At 41.7% G+C, this 23,956-nt stretch overlaps 5 protein-coding genes and 1 long non-coding RNA gene across 6 annotated transcripts; 3 read left to right on the forward strand and 3 right to left on the reverse strand.

The window, feature by feature from the left end:
* Positions 1 to 1,009: 1,009 nt before the first annotated feature.
* Positions 1,010 to 2,505, forward strand: LOC103994340 (cytosolic sulfotransferase 12-like). The gene is made up of 2 exons (XM_065165554.1): positions 1,010 to 1,026; positions 1,239 to 2,505. Exon 2 carries the CDS (start codon positions 1,267 to 1,269, stop codon positions 2,260 to 2,262), a length of 996 nt encoding a protein of 331 aa, XP_065021626.1. The 5' UTR covers positions 1,010 to 1,026; positions 1,239 to 1,266; the 3' UTR covers positions 2,263 to 2,505.
* A 940-nt stretch (positions 2,506 to 3,445) lies between these two features.
* LOC135644931 (uncharacterized) lies at positions 3,446 to 4,996 on the reverse strand. The gene is made up of 3 exons (XM_065162911.1): positions 4,605 to 4,996; positions 4,446 to 4,531; positions 3,446 to 3,965 (listed from the first exon to the last, which is right to left on the reverse strand). Exons 1-3 carry the CDS (start codon positions 4,915 to 4,917, stop codon positions 3,681 to 3,683), a joined length of 684 nt encoding a protein of 227 aa, XP_065018983.1. The 5' UTR covers positions 4,918 to 4,996; the 3' UTR covers positions 3,446 to 3,680.
* Positions 4,997 to 5,769: 773 nt separating this feature from the next.
* On the forward strand, positions 5,770 to 12,763 carry LOC135644380 (E3 ubiquitin-protein ligase At3g02290-like). The gene is made up of 5 exons (XM_065161913.1): positions 5,770 to 5,934; positions 6,195 to 6,429; positions 8,168 to 8,585; positions 11,151 to 11,260; positions 12,448 to 12,763. Exons 2-5 carry the CDS (start codon positions 6,310 to 6,312, stop codon positions 12,472 to 12,474), a joined length of 675 nt encoding a protein of 224 aa, XP_065017985.1. The 5' UTR covers positions 5,770 to 5,934; positions 6,195 to 6,309; the 3' UTR covers positions 12,475 to 12,763.
* A 135-nt stretch (positions 12,764 to 12,898) lies between these two features.
* LOC103993873 (truncated transcription factor CAULIFLOWER A) lies at positions 12,899 to 17,978 on the reverse strand. Its single transcript, XM_009414089.3, has 8 exons — positions 17,687 to 17,978; positions 14,673 to 14,751; positions 14,525 to 14,589; positions 14,311 to 14,410; positions 14,127 to 14,168; positions 13,833 to 13,874; positions 13,624 to 13,751; positions 12,899 to 13,371 (listed from the first exon to the last, which is right to left on the reverse strand). Exons 1-8 carry the CDS (start codon positions 17,869 to 17,871, stop codon positions 13,275 to 13,277), a joined length of 738 nt encoding a protein of 245 aa, XP_009412364.2. The 5' UTR covers positions 17,872 to 17,978; the 3' UTR covers positions 12,899 to 13,274.
* LOC135644381 (uncharacterized) lies at positions 13,246 to 13,924 on the forward strand. The gene is made up of 2 exons (XR_010498461.1): positions 13,246 to 13,379; positions 13,583 to 13,924. It is a non-coding gene; the product is annotated as an uncharacterized LOC135644381 (long non-coding RNA).
* A 2,495-nt stretch (positions 17,979 to 20,473) lies between the features above and the next one.
* LOC108953545 (protein DROOPING LEAF-like) lies at positions 20,474 to 22,174 on the reverse strand. Its single transcript, XM_065164318.1, has 6 exons — positions 22,106 to 22,174; positions 21,214 to 21,348; positions 20,870 to 20,968; positions 20,748 to 20,785; positions 20,590 to 20,665; positions 20,474 to 20,512 (listed from the first exon to the last, which is right to left on the reverse strand). Exons 1-6 carry the CDS (start codon positions 22,172 to 22,174, stop codon positions 20,474 to 20,476), a joined length of 456 nt encoding a protein of 151 aa, XP_065020390.1.
* Positions 22,175 to 23,956: the final 1,782 nt, after the last annotated feature.

The following is a 23,956-nucleotide window of genomic DNA, read 5'->3' on the forward strand; positions in this document are numbered from 1 at the left end:
ATAATAATTATCTAGATCGAAATAGATTTTAGCAGTAATTAGGTTGAAATTATGTCAACTCAATTATGGACCAGTTAGGCCCAAGTTTGAACTATATTGGGCCAAGTGAAAGACCCAAACAGTGATCCAATAGATGAAACCATCGGTGCCACAATCTTCGAGATTGTGTCAAGCGGTGGTACTATCAGTCTGGATGGTGGTATTGTCCAGACTCAGTCTCCATGACTGTCAGATGGTGGTACCGTCAGATTGGGTGGTGGTACCGTCCTGTTACAAGCGATGGTACCACCAGCACCCCGAAAATCGAGGATGAGACATTTTTATGTTCCAAGTTTGAATCCACTTGAGGCCTATAAATACTCCTCTTATCCCTGGTTAACGCATACAACAATTAAGAGAAAAAAATAAAAAAAATACTATTATAATCTTGTGAGAATTACTCTCAAGTTCCCAGTGTTAGTCGTGAGGATAGAAGATACTCTGCTCTCTCGGAGAGAGAGGTTACAGGCTTCGTACGCTCAAAGCAAAGGTGTGAGTGTTTCCAGCATCAGCACTGGATTCTCTTCGACAGCACAGTACGGCCACTCGGGGTCACGATCCATGTCCATTCTGCTTCCAGAGTGATGAAAAACCGGCATTGATAAGCATGCTAATTAATCTCCTCACGATACACGTTTGTCTATATGCTTGAACTCGTTGAGTTGGTGAGTGATTGGGTCAAGCCTCCTCGATGAGAATGAAAAGAAGAGTGTGCAGAGCTTGGAAATGTGATGTCTGTGCATGTGAGCTCTGACACCGATGCTAAAAACCATTGTAGATAAACTGCCCTTACTGTGAGAGGGCGTGCAGATCTCGGACATGTGATCTCTATGCATCTACTTACACGGTGAGATTTTGCGGCAGGTCTGCTCCCCGGTCAAATCCCCATCACCATGTACGAGCTTTGTCCACATTCGTATGCGAAGGTTAACGAGTGGTCACAGCACGAAGAAGGCAGACAAGGAGAAAGCCAAGACCATGTAATTGGTATCTGTGATCGTTTCAAGAATTTACTCTCGGTTTGAATGCCTTGCTAGTTTTTTTTCTTTGGATGATGTTTTTGAAACTCCAAGTTCTTAGTAAAAATTTTATTATATTAAATAACATACATCAATTGAGAATAGTACTGTTTTCGATTGTCTCGAAGTAATCCTTTTTTATGTTTGCCTTGGGAAATCGTTGGGTCGATATTACTGGAGGAATCCTTGCTCCTCCTCCTTGTCTGCCATGGCCGCTGGCTCCGTTCCCCTTCTTTCGGAGGATGCAGTACCTCTCCAAGAGTGCAGGGACCTCATCGCATCCCTCCCGGTCGACCACCGCGTCGTCCCCGTGCGGCAATACCAAGGGTTTTGGTGGCCGGAGAGCACCCTCCCCGGCGTCATCGCCGTCCAACGCCACTTCAAGTCTCGACCCGATGACGTCTTCCTCGCCACCTACCCCAAGTCCGGCACGACCTGGCTGAAGTCTCTCGCCTTCGCCGTCACGACCAGGTCGCAGTACCCGCTATCCGACCACCCTCTCGTACAGCTCAACCCCCACCAGTGCGTGCAGTCGTTGGAGAGGATGTTCAACCGGGGCCGCAGCTCCGAGATCGACGCCCTGCCGTCCCCTCGTATCCTCGCCACCCACATGCTCCACTCCGTGCTCCCCGACTCCATCGCCGCCTCCGACTGCCGGATCGTGTACCTGTGGCGCGACCCCAAGGACGTGATCGTCTCCGCGTGGCACTTCGGCGAGAAGGTGCTGGGGACCCGGGAGTACCAGGCGGAGTGGCCGGTGGACAAGGTCGCCATGGCGCACTGCGAGGGGATCTCCACCCACGCGACGATCTGGGATCACATCCTCGGGTACTGGAGGGCGCGAATGCACCGTCCGGAGAAGATACTCTTCCTGAGGTACGAAGAGATGTTGGCGGAGCCGGCGGCCAACCTGAAGAGGATGGCCGACTTCCTGGGTTGCCCCTTCTCGCCGGAGGAAGAGAAGGCAGGCATGGTGGAGGAGATCGTCACCCTGTGTAGCTTCAATAATCTGAGCGGCTTGGCGATAAATAAGCCGCCGAGCGACGTGACCGATGAGGGGACGAAGTTGCAGCTGCTGAACAATGCATCCTTCTTCCGCAAAGGAGAGAGGGGTGACTGGAGGAACCACATGAGCCCGGAGGTAGCTCGGAGGATGGATGAAATGACCATGGAGAAGCTTCAAGGATCAGGGCTGAGCTTTTGATGTAGACGCCAACACCGCAGGAGAAGCTTTAAGGCCCTTTTGGCTGCCGTCTTTTTCTTCTGGTTTTTGCTTCCCTTTGTTATCAGTAATAACGCAACGCAGGCTGTAGGAAGTGTTGCGTGATGTTGTTTCTCATCGCTAGTTTAATTTGCTTTTGGTTTTTGGTTAAAGATCTGTAACTTGCATCTACTCTTCTTTTAATTCTCACCAACGCTTAATTAACCCAATTATTCACCAACTAAACGAGTGTATATATATATATATATATATATATATATATATATATATATATATATATATATATATATATATATATATATATATATATATATATATATATATATATATAATTCAACTTCCGCGTATACCATGTTGAGATTAATTAGTATTCTTAGAAATGCCTGTATTCCACGAATCTTGAAGCAGAATGGACATGGATCGCGTGCCTAAGTGGACGTTCCGTGCAGTGGAAGAGAATCGAATCTTCATTAATTGGAAGTCTATAGCAACCATGTCTGCGTTTACAGTGGAGATTCTATAACACCAGGTCGTTCTTGCCTCCCAAGATTCATGAAGCGAGGCCTGCGGCGGGGCTCGAGGGCTGCCGGGTCCATGAGCACCGCTTCCCGTGTGGGAACCTCCATCCTCCTCCGGGGCCGCTGGGCGCAGAGGTACCTGCAGCAGCATGAGAAGAGGCAGAGGAGAACCAGAACCAGAACCAGGGGCAGTGCCACGGTCAGTCCCAAGCGCCGTCACCAGCGGAGTGCCTCCGACCTGGTCTCCGGCGGAAAGGCCTTGTCGAATTCGCGCGCCACGAGCCGGACGAAATCCTCCAGGAGACGCAGCAGGTAACCCAGCTTCTCCTTGATCAGCTCCAGGACGTATTGCTCGAGGTCCAAGGTTTCCCCTGCTTCCTTTGCCTTTAGCTTCCTCATGCTGGCTTCCATGGCGGCTCTTCGTTCGTATGAAACAGCCAGGTGGAAGGGAGTGAAGGAGATGAAGAAAAGGCACTCCAAAGGCTTGAAGAGAAACCGATACACTGTGGATAGCCTTCTGTTTCAGAAATTGAGCTCGCAGATTTATCAGGTCAAACCTGGTTCTGAAATATACTATAATCCAATTGAAATATGAAGAGTGAAGCACAGAAGCATTAAAACATACAATATATAATATTTACACACACTTGATATCGGAGTAAACTTATTATAGCTGAGAGAGAGAGAGAGAGGACCCATTTTTATTCACCAATGTTACTGAGAGTACATGAAGCAGTCTCTCATGACCAAAAGCATATCATACAAAGGCAACAAGGAATGAACAAATGCTACAGGTTTCATCTTTGAGCTATCGGCACATCACTTAACCCTCGAAAGCAAACATGCAGGTCAAAGCACGAGGCTCATGTTTCGATTCCAACCTCATGCTAAGAGCCAGAAATCTTTGTGCCGCTTGGTGGTGATCAAGTAGCCGCCGCCTTTCCTGCTCTTCTTCCTCACCGCCAGCGCCATGCATGTGGCGTTCTGGACGCAGTAGTCCACCGTGCTGCCTCCCACCTTATTGCCCGCCCACATCATGATCAAGCGCCACGTCGTCGATCTCTTCCTCTGCCCCATAACGAGGAGGGAGGCTCCCTGTTTGCCTGCCTCTTCCACGATCGTCGGCCCTCGCTCTTTTCCTTCCACCGAACAGAGCTCAACCTGCACCTGAGAACATACTCATACATCAGAATTTGCCCATGGAAGATGGACCAGTAAAAAGGACAAGCAAGAGGCTGATCTCACAATCATCTACTCTTGAATCCAAGGTTATCTTAATAGGGCCCTGAAGGACTTGACATCTCTCTGGTTGTGTGGTCACAAGGGAAATCTTACTACTCTTGATCATGAAGTTCATTTACTTTGAACTGTCAAAGACCATTCAAGAGTGTTCGAACTAAATAGATTTGGCCATTAATGTCAGTATATCCTGTTATATAAAGACCAATCAAGGTGAGCAGACAACTGGGGCTTTAGTCCAATGGCTGAATCCTTGAAGGATGACCTACTATCACAAGCAATGTCCAACGCCAATTCTTATCTTCCCTATGTCCTCTTCGGAAGGAAATCTTGCCCGATGTCAACTTTTGGACAAAGAATGAATGACAAGTTCATTCAGCTAAAGCATGAACACATTACAACTTTTACCTCTGGTTTTTTGGCATGGCAAATACTCTTCATGGCATGGAGAAGCTCGTAACCTTTTGGTTGTCTCTCAGTTTGAACTCTTTCACCTGCCATCACAAAGTTACAGACATGGCCAACGAGCAACAGGACTCGATTACCGATTGCAACACAGAGTCTTACCGTGCTTGTATGGCTTCACGATTTGGACCAGGACGACCGTGTCGTTGCTCTGCACCGAGTGGGAGAGCGCCCACAGCAGAGCAGCCTTCGCCTCCGGGCTGGAGTCCACCACGATCATGATCCGCCTCCCCTGTTCCATCTCTTGCTTACCTCCATTGGCCCCGACCTTCGCATCCGCATACCCAAGAGGCGCGCTGAACTTTCTTGTGCTCGGGGAGAGCGGCTTCGATTCGAGCGGCGGAGACCGGACTCTGACACGGGTGGCGACGCGGTTCAAGCAGAAGCTCGGTAGCCTTGTGCCGGTCCTTCCCATCCTTCCAAATGAACTTTTGCTGCGCGGCTACGGTGGAGGAGGAGGAAGAGGTGGTGGTGGTGGGAGAGGAAGAAAGTGAGCGCAGCACAACTGTCTCTGGCTCCACCTATGACCTCGTCCTTGTGGTGGGTGTCATTTCACATCCCATGCCCCCTCTCTTTTCTCCTCATGCCCGACCTTTGTTTACTGCCATGGGCTCCATCCTCAACGTGGTAGCCATGAAAGTGTTGCTTAACTCGCCACATTTCATACTGAGACCAATCATGAGCATCTTGGCTTACACTCCTTAGAGAAACCACCATGAACAGGTTTGTCCCCGAAGAATGCGCACGTATAAAGGCACCATGACTTCTCCGGGGATGGAGAAACCTCAGTGCCAGTATCTACCGCAAGACACTTCTTGTACCTCCCCATTCTGTAATGCAGTATGCAGAGAGGACTTTGTTGTGGGCTGCCATGGCAAGAACTCAAGACAATGAAAGCTGCTACTACCATGAGTCTTCCCTCATTGACAAACTCCGCAATGATTTAGATCGAATTGACAACTTGATATAGCTGTCTGTAATTTACAATTCCAAATGGGACAGTACGAAAGCTCCAATTTCAGCTTTCATGTTTCCACCAATTTGCCAAATCGATGCAATAATAAATAATAATTGTTATTTTTTTGGTACATATTTAAGAAGTGGAAGAAGCATTTAGATCTCGTATCGGGTTGGATTGGGACCCTTAATCCGATAAGGGCTTAAAGGGCCCAAATAGGATCCGATTTGGGTAATCAATCCCTGGATCCGCACCTATTGCCATGCTCGATAACTATCGGGAATCGGATCGGATTTCGGATTCATGTCCTGTAAGCGGTTCGTCTGACACCCGTAAGGCAAATGGGTGCTCCAGTGCTCACCAACGCCTGGTCGCCGCCCTTGGTGCTTTCCACCTGAGTTCCTCGTCGTCGGGGAAGTCCGCCGAGGGAAGGTGGGGAAGATTCCAATTCAAAGAAGCCCGTAAGAGCGGCAGGTAAAATTAAGGAATCTTGCAACAATTTCTCGATTGGATGTCTGTGATGAATGCCTTGCTCGTTCTGTCTACCGGTAATTACGCTTGAATTCGATCCTGGATGATTTTGAGACCTAGATGTTAGAGATTCGGCTTTTTTTGTATTTTTGGAAGATTATGTTCTCGATCTTGGTGTTGAATTATCTAGATTTGATTTTTTTTTTTAATTTTGACGACAGATATATGTTTTTTTATTTTGGCCTTGGATTCTCCTCATTTAGGTGAGAAAAAGAGGAACGTTTTCCAGGATGCTTGATATAATCAGGTTGTAGAGTTGGAACAGGAGAAAGGTGCCACTGGAGTGGTAGATCTGAACAGGGGAGTGAAGTTGGGAATATGGGATCTGTTTCCTCTTGCTTGCTTGAAGAGGATACTGAGGAATATCAACATTCAAGTGCTTCGGTTTTCAGAAGCTGCATCTGCGTCAGATGCTTGGCTCAGCAATTGATAAGCGTGGTATGCCTTTTTTTTTAGTACTGCAAAATCTCATGCGATCCGAAGCTTGCATGTATTGACATTAAACAAAAAGAGCTACTCTTCGTTGCACTTATTTTTTATTCGCTAGTCTTGAAGCTCCAAATATTTTTAGCTTTCATGTAAGTTTCTTGGATCAGCTAGGTGGCATAAAATCAATGGTTGCTCTATCTTTCTGGATATTTGATATTAGTAAAAAGGCACATCGTTGATATGCATAAATTTGTAGCCTTGTTATTATAATATATACTGTCGATTTGATCCCCTAGCTTTTCTTCTTAAACATTTTAAATAACTAAACTAATGCTTATACATAGATCAATACTATGCAACTCACCAAGGATTCAGAATATTACTATTAAGCTAATGCATATCTCCCTGTACCCAAGAACATGGTTTGTAGAGAAAATTAAAAGCGTGTTTTAAAATTATTATCTAGAAGTCGAAAGAAGCTCCATGAACTTATTTATTTTCTTATCGAGCTTAATGCAGATTATATATTGTTAAAGCTAACTTTTAGATGGAAAAATACATAACAGAACATGGTAGTAACTTTTTCTCTTTCCTGCTAAGTTGGAAGTGACACTAACTAGGGATAGGATGAGGGAAAATCATTTAAGATGATTTTAATTTGTCTAATGATGACCACTATGTGAACAAGGCAAATTGCATCAATTTAGACTAGAGGCCTTAGGTGGAGAGAAAAACCATGAGAGATGCAAAATTTTAATTCTGTGTTATTATTAGCTGTGATAATCAATGATCTATATGGTTGACACCACAAAATTATAAATGAAGGCCTTTGTTATCTGTCTGCTCCTTACAGTAAGGTTACCTTGTCAGGACTTACTTTAGTCATGAGCTTTGCCATCAGTTCCCTCCTTGTAAGCAATGACTTTGGGCGTCGGTAGCTCCCACTGTTTGATGGTGGTATGAGTTCATTGTGATATGGTTGACTCAGATTACTTGTAATCTTGGCTTCAAGTATGCGGGATACAATCTAAACTTACGGCAAAGAAAAGTGTTCTTTTATTTTTCCCATTGGGAGATTAACGCACTTTGACTGATTTAGTAAGATCTCAGAAGCAATACTATCTTGTCTTCCTTTTAGGTACTTAGATGTGGGTTGAATTGAATGGACAAGAATGAAGAGTATAACCAACTAAAGGAATGTATAAGAAATTTGTTTTAGAAGCTTAACTAACTCTGTCATTTGAACATCATTTATCCTGATATCTTGTCGGGCATGGATTTTGTGATAGCCAAGTGTTATGTTGTCAATATCCTTATTGCAGGATACTGGTATCTGGTTGGCATGACCTGCATGCAAGATTGTTGGTACAAAGTTTCATATCATATGCTACTACTTGACATGTCAGTAGCACTGGCCATTGGTGGAAACTTTATCTAATAAAGTACTTGGTATAAGTTTGTTGTGAAGGTGTGCCCTGTTTTCTTGATTGATGACTTACCTTTCTTCTACTTAATTATATTTTATTTGATTTATGTACCAAAAAATGGGGAACTCTACTGGACGTGACAAACTTAATAAAATTTATTTAATTGGCATCTTCTGCCGGGGCATGCTGATGAGTTAGAAACTGAAATTGACTGTTGCATGCTTTTTGACATCTTCTAGAAGATGCTGAAGAACTTCCTTTTGTCCAATGTTTGGGCTATTTCCATTAATTAGAAAGCCATTTTTCATCTTTTTTTGCAGTACACTGCATTATTTTCAAGAGAGGAAGTGCATGCCGCTCCTTCATCTTTGCGGGAAAGAGTTCCTGTTGCATCTCCATCACTAAACATTAATGACTCTATTCCTGACACGTACAATGCTCCGCCCAGGCCTGTACCTTATGATGATCCTATATTCTCCCAGCGTCAGCATGATGGGCTTATCTCAAGGCACGATAAAATCTTAAGCCATTTCCATGAGGAGTCTGAACCATTTATAAACAACAATGATAATGAGGCAGAATTGAAAACAGAAGGCAAATGTAAGTCAATCTTTGACGGAGGATACAAATTTGGTCAGCCAGAGTCCTCACTAAAGCGCTTCTCTGCAGAACCCAGAAAAGAAATAATGAATAACTTTCCCTATGAGGATGAGGATGTTTGTCCAACATGTCTTGAAGGTAGATTGGATGAGTTCTTTATTTCTATTAATATATTGGCTATTTCGCAGTGAATTGGTTATAAGTATCAATTAAACTAAATTTACCTTTTGGCTTAATAGATTGGTGAAAATTTTTTCGAACATGCTGTAAGGTGACTATATTTTGTGAAACAGCAACTTTCAAAAAGATGACTTAAACAGTCAAAAAGAAAAGAAAGGATCATAACATTCCTCTCTAAAATCTTATTATATGTCATTTTACTTCTGCTTTAGAACATTTCAAGGGAAGAAAACATCTGTCCTTTGTGAGGGTAAGCAAATTTCTCTTTTAGATTTCTTATATTCAAGTGGGACATAGTATATTATTGGTTGCCTTTGCTTCAAATTGAGTCAATGGTGTATACCTGATGAGATAGATGAGAGCCAGGAAAACTCTTTTTACGTAACAGAACTGGAAAAAGTCAATGGTGTATACCTGATGAGATAGATGAGAGGCAGGAACACTCTTTCTAGGTAATAGAACTGGAAAAGACACAGTTTCACATCCGCGCGTTCCAGCCATAGTGACTATTTGCTTATCATATGAAAGGCCATTTGACAAACAAATATAACTTTTGTCTTAGTTTAGATCATAAAATATGGTGAAATCAGGTCCGAAAATTTTGCTTGTGGTTCATGCTTTTATGGAGAAGAGGCCAAAAATATCTATTTCTGATTGTATTCTTGAAGAACGAAGAGATAATAATGGTCAGCTTGTTGAAGCTGTGTGTTTTCTTTTGCTAAGATTGTTAATTTTATGTTTGTTAGTCATATTTTAGGTAAAGCTCAGGAGAGTTGAAACAGAGCTCAAGGTGGAAGTTCCAAGTAGGTGGTCAAAGTAGTTGGGGCATTACGACTTAGTATTGTTTTTGTTTAACTAAGTTGGTACAGCCATCACATCATTAGGATTCAAGTTTTGGATATGTTTTTGTACTTAAGAAATTACGGATCTTATCAAAAAGATGTTTCACATCCCTTGGGTTCTTTTATTGATGTTTAAGCAAGATTCAAATTTTGATTTGTACCGGTTGGTAGGGGTTGTTTTTACCAATGGATAGGATCAAGGAACGTCACTTTAGGTACCAGACCCATGACAAACCAGTACGTACCGGGCAATACTGGCTCATAGTGTATTGGTATGTTTTGGTCGGTGCCAACTCACAATGTATTTGTACTGACTCAGAGTACACCGGTACATACCAGTGACTTGAAGAGGAAGAAGAAGGAGAAGAGGAAGGTGCGGTGAAGGAAGACGAAGGAGAGGAGCCAGTGGAGGAAAAGGAGGAAGGAGGAAGAGAGAGAGGAGGAGGAGATGAGAAGGAAGCGTCCAGCCTCCTAATTAAATTTCACTCTCTTAAATAATTTTTTAAAAATGGGTCAGAGTGGACAGCCCGAAACAGGGGTGGCCGCATACCCGTTCTTGTTCAGATCAGTACATACGGTCCGTTTTGTGCCAGTCGATGTGAAATGGTCCATGGTTAGGATGATCATACTTATTGGTTTCTTTTTTTGTAAAGAGTAAGTGGTGAAGGCAGGATTCAAATCTAGAACCTTGTGATAAACCGTCAAAATCTTTACCAATTAAGTTAGCTGATACCTTCATACTCGTTAGTTTCTTGCTGTTGTTTCTCATGACGTATAACTGTGTGTTTTAACCATCTAAATAAATGTCAAGGCTTGTCACATGAGTATGTGCTGCCTTTTAGCCATGAACCCTGTTACTTTCTTTGTCCCGTCTCTTTCACATATTTCTATATTTGGTTTCTTCTGTTCAGCTCTCAATTTCTTTTTTTTTTTTTTGTGTTGAGAGAAGTTCTAGTGGATACTGCACTCTTTCTTCCCTTCTATCTCGTATTATGCCAAATAGAAACTCCAGAGCTTGTATTTTCTAACAGCAGCCCACTTGAGACTTCTAATTTGAACATCTTGAATGCTTCTTTAAAGTGTCTTCTTTGGTCTAGTACGAAACGAGTGGTACATAATGGTCCTGTTATATGTCAGACAGATAGGGTTCAAATGAGTATGACATTTAGTACTCATATATGTTTGTGTTAATGAAATGTTATACTATGTATAATAAGCAATCAATCATTATCATATATGAAGCTCATAAAAATGTAACGACAGTTCATATATATATTCATGAATTTTTTCCAAACAGGAACATGCAACAGTAAGGAGTAAGTTACAATTATAAGCATATTGCCAATATTTGATATGCCTTGAAGAGTTATATGTTTTAAGTGCTTTACATAGATATGGTACATTTATTTATTTTCAGAATTCTTTCTGTCAAAATGGCAATCCGATAAGAACTAGAAGATTTTCAATAATGAAGAAAAATGTACCTTGTGTAAGCTAATCACTCGACGGGAACTTGGCCTAGGTTTATTATGTGATGTCACATTCGGTTATTCTGGAAATAAAGGCTAATTATCGTCATAGACTTATGTGTATTCAGCAAAAACATATTACTCCTTTTTATGCACATCTGATCTTGAAGGTTATTTGCGCCATTTGAGTCTATTTAATGATGCCTCTGCAGATTATACTTCTGAAGATCCCAAGATTACAATGCAATGTTGTCATCATTTCCATCTTGGTTGTATATATGAGTGGATGGAGAGAAGTGATGCATGTCCTGTTTGTGGCAAGGTAACTAGTTTGTCACCATTTGTGATTCTTTCAACTGACCAACCATTGCTCTAACTTTTTGTTATTGTATCTAAAATTTGCCATTTTCCATTCATATTTGTTTCTTTATGTTGAGTGTCTAACTCATGTGATCTAAGATAACATCAGCATACAAAAGAAACCATGCATTACGAATTAGCTATATTTGAACACATCCACATGGTAATTCCCTGGGACTTTAAAACCTGCGGCTCGTAAAGAGAGAATATCCAACAATCTTTTCAGAGATATTATAGTTGAACTTCACTTCTATTTCTAGGAATTGTCTGCTATGTGCCTCAAATTCAAAAATACAAACCTTCTTGTATATACTGCTGACATGTAATTTCTAATTATATTCGAGATGAAAATAACTAGCTAGAAAAACTTTATTTGCTGTTCAATTTTCTCATAAATAGAAGTCATAACCTTGCAACATCTTGTCAGAGAAGATTTGATTGTTCATGCATCTTGCATTCCAGGATGCATGATCATATTAAAAGACACCTGACTGGAAGTTTGACTCAATCAGGTCAAATTTATAAATTGATTTGCTGACACATTGCTTTCTTGTCTCAAACCATGTTCTGAAAGTACAGACATTAGCATCTTAATTCTGATATACATTTCAGCTTATTTTATTTTTATGAGGATTAATTTATTTCAAAATGACCCACTAATGAAATATGTACTGCTTCCTACTCTCCTGTCTGTGGCTCACAATCAATAGTAATCAGCACTACTTCATTTTGCCTTTCTTTTCTTTTGCGTTGTTCAGTTTCTTTTCTTACCCATGCTAACACAAGAACACAATTCCAAGATGTAATTCATGTTTGCTGCTCCACATAGGAAACTAACCTAAACCGGAATAGATAGGTAACAATGAGTCGCTACTTGGAGTTGCTTGGTTGCGCCACATCTAATCTTAATTCATTACCATTAATACGGTCACAATGGTTTCCAGTCTTGAAGCGAGGAACATACACATCTAAAAAGTTGTTCAGCCAGGCATCCGATTTCCGAAATATGAATCCTCACAAGGGTTCGATATATATAAAGATAGCAAAATGTGTGTCGCTTCTGATCATTTCTGGATAGATTGGTTTTATATGCCAAATAATGTACAATCTATTGGCGTTCGCTTATGTACTTTGGTGTTCTTTTGACAGATGATGGTATTCAAGGAAGCAACATGATCACTCCATGAACTCCGTGTGCCAAAGTTTGTATGTATCCATAATGTGTATCTGAATGCCTCAAGTCTTCATGTATGCATGATTTTGCCGGCTATTTATATTTACGTTGGCGAATCTTTTGAAATGACAAGGAAGTCTCGGGTGGAGAGTTTTACACATATTAGGCTTGATATTGTACATGAAGTCGGAAGTTCTCCGATAGTGGAAAAAGATGAGCATGCCAATCTGATGATAGATTCAGTTTCTGAGAAGTGAAAACAATACATAGGAGAAGAGGATTACTGCTCGAGAGTTGGTGGTGTTTGTTTTCTCTTTAGCATTTGGACAATGATCGGCATGGTTGCTGTGAACCCAATCTACTATTCCTTATCAGTAGTGTTTAAGCAGCACGATAATGGTGGGGGAATAAAGCGAGGTTGCAACATCACATAATCTGTAGCTAGAATTCCTTCAATCCATAACGTGTTTGTCATCGATCCTCTGACATTACGTATGGGCAAGAGCCAGTCACACACATTACAAACACAAGAGAGAAGACTCCTCATACATTGACCAAAGTCCACATTGGAACCGTGTCTCTCTCGATGAGATCACGCAGCTTTAGTCTCACATGCTTCCTTTCCATACGACTCCAAAGCTGGACCTGGATCAGACTCTAGATAAGAGAGAGAGAGAGAGAGAGAGAGAGAGAGAGAGCTCACAACACCAGCACGGAGACTTGGTGTTATATGTACAAGTAGTGGAAAGAACAACTTGAACTTGAGAGCGCTTGTTGTGTGACGACTGCTTCTCGGTCCTCTTCACAGGCGAAGCATCCATGGTGGCAAGACGCTGCTGGTCGTTTGGGCAAGAGGCTGCTCGGCTTCCTCCACGACTGCGCCTGTGGCTTGGTAATTTCTGCAATGGTAAGGTCGGTGAATTTGCTCAAAGAATTCATTATTACCTCATACTACTTTTGACTTCTGATGCAATTATACAAAAAAAACATGGCAAAACCTCTTTAAACTCATAGCAAAATCATGGCAAAAAGCATGAGACCAGGTTCTATCGTTAGGCAATGAACTGTGAAATTAACTAACTCTTTTATAGTGTGTGATATCAAATCCAGGTATTATCTAGTAGAAGAGAGATGCCAGATGGGAAGTATACCCGACATTAATGGTGGAGTCTGTTGATAGCAAGTCCGGTGGAGAGGAACTGGTCTCGGCTAGAGCTTGGTGCTCCGCTTGTTGCTGTTGGCTGAAAGCCTCTTCTGCCTCCTTGTTCTTCTCCTTGATCTGTATGAAGAAGCCATTCATTCCACATTTCAATCCAACTTTGGAAGTCCATAAATGAGGTTAATCATTCTATCACTTCACCTTCTTCTCCAGATCGCTGTTATGTGCTTGCAGTGCTTTCTCCTGCATGATAATAATAAAAGGTTATTCACGCACGCACCATTTTACCTGAATTCTGAACGATATATAAGATTTATTCCGTTTGTTATGGGCAGTCCGCACAGCGGTCAACCATATTTATTGTTTCGTTAAATGTTCTCAATTTCTCCACAGAATATATAATGTGGGCATGTCATCTATAAGATGATGAAGATCAGAATATCTAAGAACATTAAACATGAATGGGTTCACATGTCATTAGAGTTTCGGACTTGCCTTCCTTTGAAGCTCATGAATCGAATCAAACAACACATTGTTCTGCAAAAATTGAGAAGGGCATTAGAAACTAACTTGGAATGCACAAATTGACATCACAAAATTAACGACTGTTCGAGGTAGGTAGGTCGTAAAGATGAGGACATAGGAGGGAGGCTATGTTTTGTAAATGACATCAATTCACCTTTCTTGACCTTATTTTTCTCAAAGCTGTTTCAAGTTGTTGTTCCAGCTGTTGGAGTTCTTTAAGTGTCAACTTTTCGAGTTGCTCACCAACGAGGTGCCTAAAAATGGCACAAAAAGACGGTGCATGTAACATCTCTGTGAAACTTTCCCTAAAGAAGGAAAAACATCTTTGTACAAGAGAAACACCAGATTTGCAACACATATCTCTGTACCTTTGACTCGTTTGTAGTGCCTCAATCTTTGCCTTCAGTTGCCCATATTCAAGGCACCAGTTTCCCTATGTATATATAACATTCACATGCTTTTAGTTATCTGTATGAAGCATTGGGGCTTTGAAGCAGGTCTTTGATGATATGCTACCTGAACCTCGGTATCTGCTTCTAAAAGGGCTCTTTCAGCATACGAGTATTGCTGGTAACGTTCGAGAATCCTTTCCATACTGCAGGTAAAAAAAAATAACTTTTAGTTTTCCTTTTTATATTATTGATGTAAAATTCAAAAGCTCAAGGACTAGCATTATTGCCTCTAAGTTTGTAATGTTCTCTTCTAGCCAACTTAGATATGCCTCATAAATTTCTCATGCCAAGAAGCATTTATCAAAGAACATCCAGGAAGTATCTCATATATATCAGAATTCATTCATGCTGATTTATCTGCTACTCGATTATAAAACCTCCAAGTTCTTGCATTCTCAGATTGTCTTTCTAATCAATATGTCGGGGTGAAGTAACTTCGCTAAATAAACATATCTATCTTTCGTATATCTTTTTATACTCCTAACAATTATAAGAAATTACCAAATCAATTCCCTACACCATGCTATATTTTCTGTATATTCTTCACTAAAACAGGTCTTCTGGACTAGCCTTGGTAAGTTTAGGATAGATGGTTTAACAAGTATTTTGAAAAATTCACAACTTTTCAAAGGATAATAATTTTCATAATCTCACAATAGTTTTTTTAATAAAAAATCTAGATGTTCTTACATAGACTCAAAATTGAGATCTATCATTTGTAAAATTGTACACTCACTATTAGAATGTCTCAATATAGATATAATCTTCTATGAATTACTGATACTGTTCGAATAAAATAAGGAAATTGGCTGAAAGAGAAAAGAGACACATCTTATACTGATTGAAGTTTTATAAAAAAATATATATATGTCAGATTTATTTAAAGATAATTTTTTATTGAAGGAGAAAGATCATCAATCATATATTTTATTAACAAAAAATATTACTTCAGAAAAAAAATATGAAAATACATCTTCCGTAAAAAAGAAATATGAAATGATAGATATCTTTTGATTTATGGGATAGAATATTTTATTATATTTTTTATTGTAATTTTCTTTTCTTCTCACACTTGGGGGTTCTAAAGAAAAGGATTCATAATAAAGAATTGAGTTTTTTTCATGTTATATTTGGGTGGTGTGGAGGTACATTTAATTTTCTCGATGATAAGTTCCCATCATCCATGTGTGACGCATGAGGGTACAAGATCTTCATTGTCCAAGTCTCTCACTGAGCTAGAATAATTTCATAATTTATCTTTTTCTATCTCTCATATCTTCTTTTTTCTATCAAACAACTATCATCCTAGAAAATTTTCGGTATGAAAGTTCATCCTACACTCAACAGTTTTAGTTAGTACATGCAGGGTTTACCAATTTTATTTGATGATTCTCGCGTTTATCATATTTGATCATTTCCATTTCATGTTCCTAATAGGTTTTAGTTCCAATAGATCATTGGAAAATTCTTAAACAGTCTATGACACTTCAGTTGCTTGTTTAGGGCCTACTAAAATTATATCCACTTAGGGCCCCAAGTACCCTTTAAATCTAGCGGATGGCCATTGTCCTTTACAAGGCGGTATCAACTACTATTTTCCTATCCCTTTGAACATATTCTGTGATGAAACTTGAAAGCTTGAGGTGCATGTAATGCAGAAAATGTGAAGAAACAAAAGTAAAAAAGAATTAGAAGCTGAATTTGATTCAAACTGATTTGCCTCATTAAGTTGGCCTAAACTTAACACACTTGCACCATCCAATTACTGACAAACAAAACCTACTAAGTGGGCAAGTGGGAATGTGTCAGATAGGATAAAGGAGCAACCAAAGTTACATAGATAAATTAGATAATCCCCTAATAAGCAAAGCAAAGGCAAAATTGCAATATCTTCACAAACACAAAAAGACAAGTCTAGTGCAGGAAATTGTGGGTACAGATCGGCAGATAGATTTCATGGTCGATATTGGTAGATAGAAAGGAATATCACTGTATCATCGTGTGGGAATGCAAACGATAAAAAAAATGGGTTTTTCATGCTAGGCACCAAAGGGAAACAGTAAAAGGCGTGTCAGACACAGTAGGGGATCGCCTGAAGTGTGAGAATGGTTAAAGATGTAACGAGAGAGGAAGAGACCAACAAGGGGGACCATGATTCCGATGGGAAGATACGCACCCAGGATAAATATCTGCTTTTGGTATCGTGCTAACTAAGTTTTGCTTGATCTTTCAGAAATTTCAATATCCTAAGGCATTGATTTCTATAGAAGCAGAACAAGTGGCTCAGAAATTTCGCACCGGCTACTGCAACAATGAACCGCGGATGTGCCCGGCATTCAACTTGGGACAAGATCGTACGGTAATTGGTACTGTGTCTGGTCTCTAATGAGTGAAGCAGTGCACCGCTGGATGGCACCAACCTCCAGAATCATCGAGAACTACATGAGGCTCGATGGCACGGGCAGCTCTTAAGCGGCTCAGAGGAAAGCACGAATGCAAGATTTGCCAGAAACAGTGGGAACTCATACTTCAAAAGCTGAGCTGAGCTACCCAAATCACAGTCGATCACCACTGTCCATCTGTGTACGACAGCAAACAAGCTATATTTACACAGCAGTGTACGGATAAAGAAAGAGAGAGAGGGGGGGAAGACGAGGAGTAGGAAATCTGTGGACATAAATCGAGCTAGGCCGAGCCTCAAAGGACGGCAGCCATTAAGATCGTACCCCACCCGGAACTGCTCCGGAGTGTTGCGCGATATTAGATGAAGGTAGCAGCGCTTGATACTAATGTCAAACTCGATATCCGCTCTTAGCGGCACGCCGCCAATGGAATACGCCATGCATGCACATCAAACCCCCAGTTCCAAGACGAATCAGGAAGAAGAGGGACTGACATCCATGGGAGGCTAAAGAAATCGATTTTGATTGGGAAACCTAAGATCATCCACTGCAAGAACAATGATCCGGGTCAATCAGGAACCCGGAATCACGGGCTGGTCGCGCAAGAAACATCCTTCTTAGAACAAGAACATGAATGAGAGAAGATCGAGCGAGAGATGGACGGCGAAGCGGGTACCTGGAATCGGTGGAGTACTCATAGAGCTTGCCTTTGGTGGAGAACACGATGAGGGCGACCTCGGCGTCGCAGAGCACCGAAATCTCGTGGGCCTTCTTGAGCAGCCCCGATCGACGCTTGGAGAACGTCACCTGCCGGTTGATCTTGTTCTCGATCCGCTTCAGCTGCACCCTCCCCCTCCCCATCGCTCCTCCCCAATCCGATCTCCTCCTCCCTTAAACCCTAACTCGAGTACGACTAAAGCGACGCGAGTGGAAGAGAGACCGCCCGCTCCTCCTATTCGTTTTCCCCCTTCACTCCTCTCCTTAGCAACGTTTCCTCGCCTTCTCGTTATTTATAGAGGGAGGGAGGGAAGGGTGACTCCCAGATCCGGAGAGGAAGGTGGTTTTGTAAAACCGGGGTGGTTTCGGTTTATACGTTGTCGACGTTCTAGTGGCCGGAACAGGTGGGGGCCGGTCATGGCGCGCTCCCATTGGACGACACCACTGTGCATTCGTTATTCGCCTCAGCATTGACCCGAGCCCGAGGCGTCCGAGGACATGGCTCGGCGAGACCGATACCTGGACCCACCAATTGTTTTGGAACCTACAGTACCACTGGGCCGGGTCCCACCGGGTAGAAGAAACTCGGTGGTCGCCAAACAAGCTCCGAATTAGGAAAGAGACGCTCACGCCTTTCTTTTGCATCCCCGCTCACGAGTTACCGGCGCGGGTCCCATCAGATACGTCTCCCTTCCTCTGATCTCGAAGCGGGTACACAGAAATGGTAGGAAGAAGGCATCCCGCACCACGCGCGTGCACGCTGCACGTACGAAAGCGTCGTAGCTATAATTGTTTCTGCTGCATCAACGCGACGCGAGTCCAGAATCTCCGCCGTCCGTTGCCGCTGGGAAGGCTGGGGCTGCAGTCACTGTGGTGCAGCACTCAACGAAGGCTGCAAGGGTGAGCAGGAAGGACGCCATGGTGGATTAGAGACACCGCGTGGCTGCAGAAGCAAAAGGCAGGGATGAGTTCCAGTTTGGGGGAGGGAGGAGGAAGAGGGGACGTGACCTCACACGAGGGCAGGAGGAGGAGGAGGAGGAGGAGGAGATTGACGGGCCCGTGCGTGATCGAAACGTGGCGGGACAGTGCACGCTCCCAGTACCAAGGAGATCGACGAGCCCGTGTGAGGTCGAAACGTGGCACTTGGGGTGCGCCACCCAGTACCACGGTGGCCGTCCTCCCCCCGTCGCCCTTTTTTTGCAACTTGCGGTGTCTCCATCGCAGCACCAGGCGAGCTCACTCCTCCCTCCGCCTATCTGCGTTAACCTTCTTCATCCCAACAGCGCAAAGTTGCTTACGCTGAATCCAATTCCAATCACTTCTAAGGAACCCAACAGTTGTTTTTGGTTGCAACACAAGGAGTTACTTGGTTTCTTCTTTTCTTGCATCTCTCTCTCTCTCTCTCTCTCTATAATATACATATATGTGTGTGCTACAGAGACAATCTGATGGCCTAGTAAAATGGCTAGTCTGGCGTACCATTCATGGACATATGGGGAAGCATGAGTGGCTGCTTTGACTACAATATGGGGTTGGAAGAAGGCAGCCTCAGTCATCATTTCTGTGTGCCTATCCTCCCCTCTAATGTTTTCAGATTGTCTATTATTTGCTGCTATTTAACTCAAAAAGAATTTGTTTAGCTTTCTAAATTAGTATAATATCTTATTTACTACTATTGAGTTGTGAGTAATAAATATTATTCCTCAACATTAATCATTGATTATTTTCAAGTTATTACCTGATCTAAGATGACCCAGTGAACTTTGCCTTGCACATCACACCTCATTTGTTCTTTGTCACCCTTTTGAGCCACACCAATTGAAATTTGTGCTTCAATTTACATTTATTTGACCACAAATAAATTTACTGGTAAAAAAACTTTAGAGAAGATTATTTTTTGTTGGACGAGAAAAACTCATTTTGCTTAATTGTTTTTTCAAATTGGCATGGCAAAAAAAGATACGGTTCGATTCGATAGCGTAAAATGAAGTCTAGAAAGGATCAATGTATAGCGACGTGCACCAAAGTTTATGAGTTTCACAAAAAATATGTGAATATTTTTTTTGGTATTTCTTGTTTTTTCGGGGCAAAAGAAGAGCGTGATATTGAGATTATACCAATGAATCATGTGTCGTTGATACGTACCATTACTTGTTTTGATGTCCAAATATATCATGCATGACGACTTCTTCTTCTTCTTTAAAGACTAGCCATAATAAAAATGATCGTCTTCTTTTCTTTTATTATATATTTCTTGTCATCTAAGTTGATGCTAAGTTAATATTTTCTTAAAGATGCAAAGATATTAATTAGCTCATTTCTCTCTTTCTATGATGCATAGATTCTTATATGATGGCTGATCAATGGTGAATCATTAACAATTAGATGTAAGCAACATAATGAAACCCTTCTTGATAGAGAATTAAGAAGTGATGCCCTCATATTTATATGCCATACATACATACATACATCTTTCTTTAATTCCATACTAATTGATTCATCATTTGACACCCTAAACATCAAACATACTTCAAGATCTTATTTACGGAAAGTTTTGAGATGAATTCCACAAAATTTGAAGCACATCAGTACGAAAGAGATTGATGCATCCACCAGGAAACCTAATCTTTGTGTTCCATTAGCTCAAAACCAATAGAGCTTCCTCCATTGCTTCTTTCCTGCACCATCAGATCGAGAGTAGAATGAGGCAAGTTTGCTACCCGAGGAAAGGCAGTCGATCTAACATCTAAACATCAGATGAGTTGCGCGGATCAGAATTAGCCCACTGCAATACACAGACAGAGAACAAGCTAAGTTTACGAACCAAGGTTAAGGAGATGAGTTGTTTGGTTGATCTCTTACATTCTTTGCTGCCATGCTGAAGGCTTCTCGATGAGGTATGTCAGGTTTGGCTGCCTTGATTCGCTGTATTTCCTCTCTAGCATTAACATGTGGACACACAGATTATATTGCTTAGCTTATGCAAATGCATGCAGAACATCTACAGCTTTAATCTTTACCTCATGAAGTGATTGTAAGCTGATGGTGCTCTGTGTTTCTTTGGCACTGTGATCAACAGATTGAATTCAAATGTGAGACTTATGAAGCCAAAGCATCAATGGAACCTTATCAGGAAGCTTACTACATCATACAAAACAAATGGTGCTTTCCTGAACTGCTCACCTGAAGTCGATGATCTCCGCAGTGAAGGTGGTTCTCTCCTTGAGCCAAAGCAAGGACCCTAATTCACAGTATATGAAGGAAACAGTCATATGAGAGTGAATACATGTCTCCCCTTGTTGAGCTGCTTTCGAATGATACAGTAATTGTTAGTGATAGTTAGTTCATGTATTCTCTTGTAAGTCTGGCATTGAGGAGAGGAAAATACTTCAAGAACAGTAGATGTATCCCACAAACACTTTTGTTTCTCTTTCACAGGAGGATTCAGTTGTGGGTGAGATAAGTTTATTAGACTGGAATATGAACCTGAAGACTCATCTGCAGGTGGCTGGTGGGGCAAATGCACTGCACTACATCTCCAGGACTGAGAAAGGACAAGTGGTGGCAGTGACCACAATTCACAGTCACTCTGTCCATCAACCACCTGAATGGAACTCCAACCTGCAACACATGATAGGCTTTTATACGTGACAGAAAAGTGAGAATCCAATAACTTGCAGAAGCTCTCATTTGGCATGTGGAGGAGCTCAAAAAATCTCTTTGTTGGAAATGACAGCCATCACACTCTTTTCATTAGGTTAAGGATCGTAGCTGTTTCAAGTGGATCTTCTTGACTCATTCATTAGGTTGACAGATGCTGACAAGAAGAAATGTAGCTGAGGCAACTGATCACAGACTGGAGAACTGTTGGTGAGGGAAAAAATTAAGGAGCAAAATGATCATGAAGAGAGACCTAACAACAAACTCCGGATGCATGAGATGATGAAGCTTCTTATCATGTATCATGTACTCTAAAACAAGTTTGGGGAATCCAACTCCAAACCATGATATCTTAGGACAAGAAAGAAACAGTCAACTGAGAGGAGCTTCTCATATCTCTCCATCTATTTCTACATGGCGAATCTAAGAGAAGAGAAATGGACGTAGCTGTGGAGGAACTTTACTTGTGGCGAACAATGTCGACAAGAATTGAAGAGAACCTCACTTTCAGCAGTGGCTTTTACGGATTGCGCATTCAAGAGGTAACAAAACGACCAGAGACAAAGATAAGAAAGGGAAGCTGAAGCCCATTTTGAACTGCCTATTCCTAAAGACATCGAAACATGTGTTTGTGTGCTTCTTGTGCATCAATCTACACTTGAAGAAGTCCATCTTCCTATCCAAGACTTCATCACCGGGTTTCACTTCAAGAAATTACCGCAAGAAGAGTGTTGCAGTAGGTGCAACGAACGTAGCAAAGGTGCTCGATGGGACAAACCAAGTCCATGGCAAGAAGAAGAAGAAGAAGAAGAAGAAGAAGAAGAAGAAGAAGAGATAGGAGAAGAGGAAGAGAGCGTGGCTTCTCCTCTGGTGTTGAGCTTAAGAGGGTTTGCAAGAGAGCTGAGGACCGTAGCTTAGGGTTTCCATTCTGACAACACTGACCGGTGGATTCCCATCTATGAAGGTACGGCCGAGCCATCATATCAAAGCTATAGAAAACCTCAATTGACCTACCAAACCTCGCGCTATCTTGTGAGACAAAGATTCGTCTAAATCTGCTCAAAGATTCGGAGGTCCTTTTCTCTTGTGCTGTGATCAAGAAATTGCTTCCTAAAACTCCTTTTAGGAAAACACTTACTATATTATTGTGATAATATATTAACAATCAGGGATGATTAATTTCTCTCTTTACGTCGAAGAGACTTTGAATATGATACGAATCCATGATCTCATAATGATCGATCGAAGGAGGTGGAATCACTTCCATCAGCCTCCAAAGTTTGCATCAGACACTCCTGATGTTGGTTTCCCAAATAAGCCGCAGATACCTCAACAAGTAGCGACAACAAAACTGGGGATTCCACTGTATCTCCAGAGAAGGTTTTCTTCATCTTTATGAGCAGGCACTTCTTGCTTCTACCAATGGCATGAACGAACACAGGCGGAGGCAGATGGCAGATTAAAGATGATAGAGGCAGTGACCAAGAGCAGCGGGAAGGAAGGCTAGCTTGCTGCACTTGCTCTCTAAATCACAAACTAGATATGCTCTCATGCTACACACCCAAACACAGGCAGTACACATTTGAGATGCTAACTTGCAAGAGCCATAATGAATGAGTCTACATGCATGACAGCACCAAATACAAGCAAACAAACAAACTTCATGTTCCTGCTGGATCTGACTCGACTGCGATTATAAGTCATGTCACTTAAGCTTGTTGTGTAGCCACTTATCATCAGTAAGAAATGAAGGAAAAAGAAGAAAGAGAGAAGATATTGCTGCTGCAAAATACAAACAAACTGAGCTGCAATTATAGGCCATCACACTCTCGAGCTGGTTCTGAAGGTACTGAGAGAACTACGATGGTGAGAAGATGCTGCTGGAATTGTGTGGAGGAGAAGGGCAGTGGAGGAAGCAGCTCCCCACCCCAAACTGATGTGACGATTCGTTGGCTGCCATGAGAGCCGCCCTCGCCCGCCCCCCTCTTTGGCTCCCTCACGTTTGCTGTGTCCGTATGACTTTGCCTTTACCGATGCAATGGCGATGGTGCGAGCCTTCTCTGACCCCTATTAATGTCCTACGCATACATATATGTTGCTGCTAACTCGTCTTCTGAAGCTACTTTCAAGAGGCTTGCATGAGCCCCCTCTCCTCTTCCTTAGCCTTTATCCTTCTGCTCTATCTGTGTATACTTTTTATATGCTGTGTAGCTTTGGAGTGAGACCTCATAATAAATGCAGCCTTTTCCTTTTTTGAGTTTCGAGCAAGAAAACAACATACAGTTGATTAGGTCATCTTTTCATTCTGATTGGTGATAAGTAATGGATTAATATTCTGTTTTACTCTCAGATTATAAATAAATAAAAATATAAATTCATTTAAAAAGACTTATAAATATTTTAGACTAATAACATAGTATAAGATAGAGGAATATAGGATTATTCATGACAGACTTTAATATGTACGGATCTGTGGACATAAAATAATGTGCCAGTGTATGATGGACATATATATCGGTCTAAAATAAATCAACACGAGTCCAGTACTCAAAATTAAAAATCTTGAAAA

This window comes from Musa acuminata, chromosome BXJ3-8 (genome assembly GCF_036884655.1).
Source record: "Musa acuminata AAA Group cultivar baxijiao chromosome BXJ3-8, Cavendish_Baxijiao_AAA, whole genome shotgun sequence".
NCBI lineage: Eukaryota > Viridiplantae > Streptophyta > Magnoliopsida > Zingiberales > Musaceae > Musa > Musa acuminata.